This window comes from Octopus bimaculoides, chromosome 19 (assembly GCF_001194135.2).
Source record: "Octopus bimaculoides isolate UCB-OBI-ISO-001 chromosome 19, ASM119413v2, whole genome shotgun sequence".
NCBI lineage: Eukaryota > Metazoa > Mollusca > Cephalopoda > Octopoda > Octopodidae > Octopus > Octopus bimaculoides.
Genome location: NC_068999.1, coordinates 8,497,138 through 8,499,525, shown reverse-complemented (window position 1 = coordinate 8,499,525; position 2,388 = coordinate 8,497,138). Strand labels below are relative to the sequence as shown.

The following is a 2,388-nucleotide window of genomic DNA, read 5'->3' as shown; positions in this document are numbered from 1 at the left end:
TATATATATATATTTGTATGTATGTATGTATGTATGTATGTATGTATGTATTTTGAGTTAATTAGCGGCGAATCAGCTACATCAACGAAATATCAAATGAAAACAGGTTGGAAAATTTGTCAAGGCAACAAACATCAGCCATCAGGGCTGTAGAGCTTTGGTCCAGTGGTGGTGGTGGAGGTGGTAGTGGTGGTGGTGGTGGTGCTGCTGCTGCTGCTGGTGGTGCTGGTGCTGGCGGTGGTGGTGGTCGTCGTCGTCGTGGAAGAAAGGTGGTATCGTTAATTTTTATAAAGTATATGTCGTTAACTACACACAACATATATCTTCTTATTTTATCCTTGGTCCCTCGATTCCTAATGGAATCGTATGAGTACTGCCATAACAAACGGTGGTGCTTTGGACTACAATTGTGACAGCCGGCGTGTCTTGGACCTCGTTGTGTCACATGCCGAACCTTCAGACAGCGTGCCATGATACAGCGTACTTTGGGCTTTGTCGTGGAACGCGATGTGCCTCGGACTTCCTCGGCACAAACGGTGTGTCACGAACTTCATAGTGACGACCTACGGCGTGCCTTGAGCTTCGTCGTGACGTTACGACGAGTCTTGAATGTGACATACGGCATGCCTTGTGTCACACAGTGTGTCTTGGACTTCCTCGTGACATACAGTGTGCCTCAGGTGTACTTCGATCGTGACATCGGGCATACTTGGGACTTCCTTGTGACATGCTGTGTTCCGTGGGCTTCGTTGTGGCATGCAGCGTACCTCGGGATTCGATCGTGACATCCAGAGTGCCTTGTGACATACAGTGTGCTTCAAATCAGTGGAACAAGTAAAAAGTAAAAGGTAAAAGATAAAAGAAAGATACACATATGCGCGTGTGCTTGTTCCGACTTAACACATACCACTTGACGGCCGGTGTTTGTTTGTTTACATTCTCATCACTAAGCCGCTCAACAAAGGATGTCGTTGGAATAAGAACCAGACACAACAACAGTAACGAGTACATGCCAATTCTGAAGTTCCACCGTAAAAGTAAAAAACCTAAAATTATATTTCGGAAACGGTCATTTTTTTATTTATTTATTTATTTAAGAACAGAATAATTAAAGGGACGAAACTCTTGCAAAATAAAGTTTATAATAGCCTCCCCTTCGATTGATAAATCTTTAGTGTTTGAAGATTAATAATGGCCGTTATACAAAACATTATGGAGGGAGATCGACCGAAAAGCTTGGCCGAGTTCAAAGAAATATTCAATAAATGCATTGACCAGTATTTAACAGACACTCCCACTGACTGTGTCATCTCCCAAGAGAAAGCTGGACGCATCTTGAAAGTTCTTCAGAACGATCCAGACTTTTCAGACTCGGAAATCACGTCTTATGTGAAGCAGGACAAAATCCAACTCAAAGATTTCCCTTTGCTTCGATTACAGAATGTCTTGTGTACAGTGAAAAAGGGCCGGAAAACCGCAAATAGGGTTCGTTGAGTTTTAATTTATGATTAATGATTACGTTAGTTTGTATTTGAGCTGTGGAAATTAGGAATTGTCCCGGCGAACAAATAAACACATCTAATGTACAGTTTTAACCTCTGTGTGTGATTGTGTAGGCGTGTGTGTGAATGTATATGTGTGTGCGTGAATGTATATGTAATGGCACAGAAAATATATGTTAGTGTATCATCTTAGTCTTCTGTTTGTTCAATTTTAAGAAACATTGTTGGGATAAATTTATTTGCATAAAATAATTGCAGCGTTGCTCTTAATTTCGTTTGGTTATTAAAGCTTTTAATTATGGCAAAAACTTCCTGATTTTAAATTTTGGCCACAAGTCCAGCAATTTTTGGAGTAGCTGGGGTTAGTCGGTTGCATCGAACCCAGAGTTCAACGGGTACTTATTTTATTGATCTCCGAGAGGATGAAAGATCAAGTTTACCTCGACTGAATTTGAACTCAGAACTTCGCTAAGCATTTTGCCTGATGGGCCAACGAGTCTGCCAGCTTCTCGTCATTATTGAAATAAATATTATAAGACGTGTGTGTGTAATCTTGATTGGAGTCAGTTTTTCGTTTAGGCATAATTAGTTACATAAAGAACTAATAAGGAATTACAAAGTTTTCAAATGTGTTGAGTTTCTCTCGCCAGATATTTTTTATCGTCTTTTGCGAAAATGAGTTTTATTTTTTGTGTTTTGTTTTTCTTTTCTCTTAAGTTTAACATGAAAATCGTGTTTTTGTTGTTTTGTTTCGTTTTGTTTTGTAATCGTATATATTGGTGGTCTTGGGTTATGATCACAAACTAAAAGTGGAAACCGATATTGATTTTTTTTTGGGGGGGGGGGCTTTTTTCATTTTTATTGGGGTTTTTTGGGGGTTTTTTTG

At 39.6% G+C, this 2,388-nt stretch overlaps 1 protein-coding gene across 1 annotated transcript in view; it reads left to right on the top strand.

Moving 5' to 3' along the window:
- The first annotated feature begins 1,193 nt into the window (after positions 1 to 1,193).
- LOC128250104 (uncharacterized) overlaps positions 1,194 to 2,388 on the top strand; it is an 11,350-nt gene continuing 10,155 nt past the window's right edge. The window contains exon 1 of the mRNA XM_052974833.1: positions 1,194 to 1,485. Coding sequence (XP_052830793.1) covers positions 1,213 to 1,485 — 273 coding nt within the window. The 5' untranslated portion in view covers positions 1,194 to 1,212. The remainder of the gene's footprint in view (positions 1,486 to 2,388) is intronic.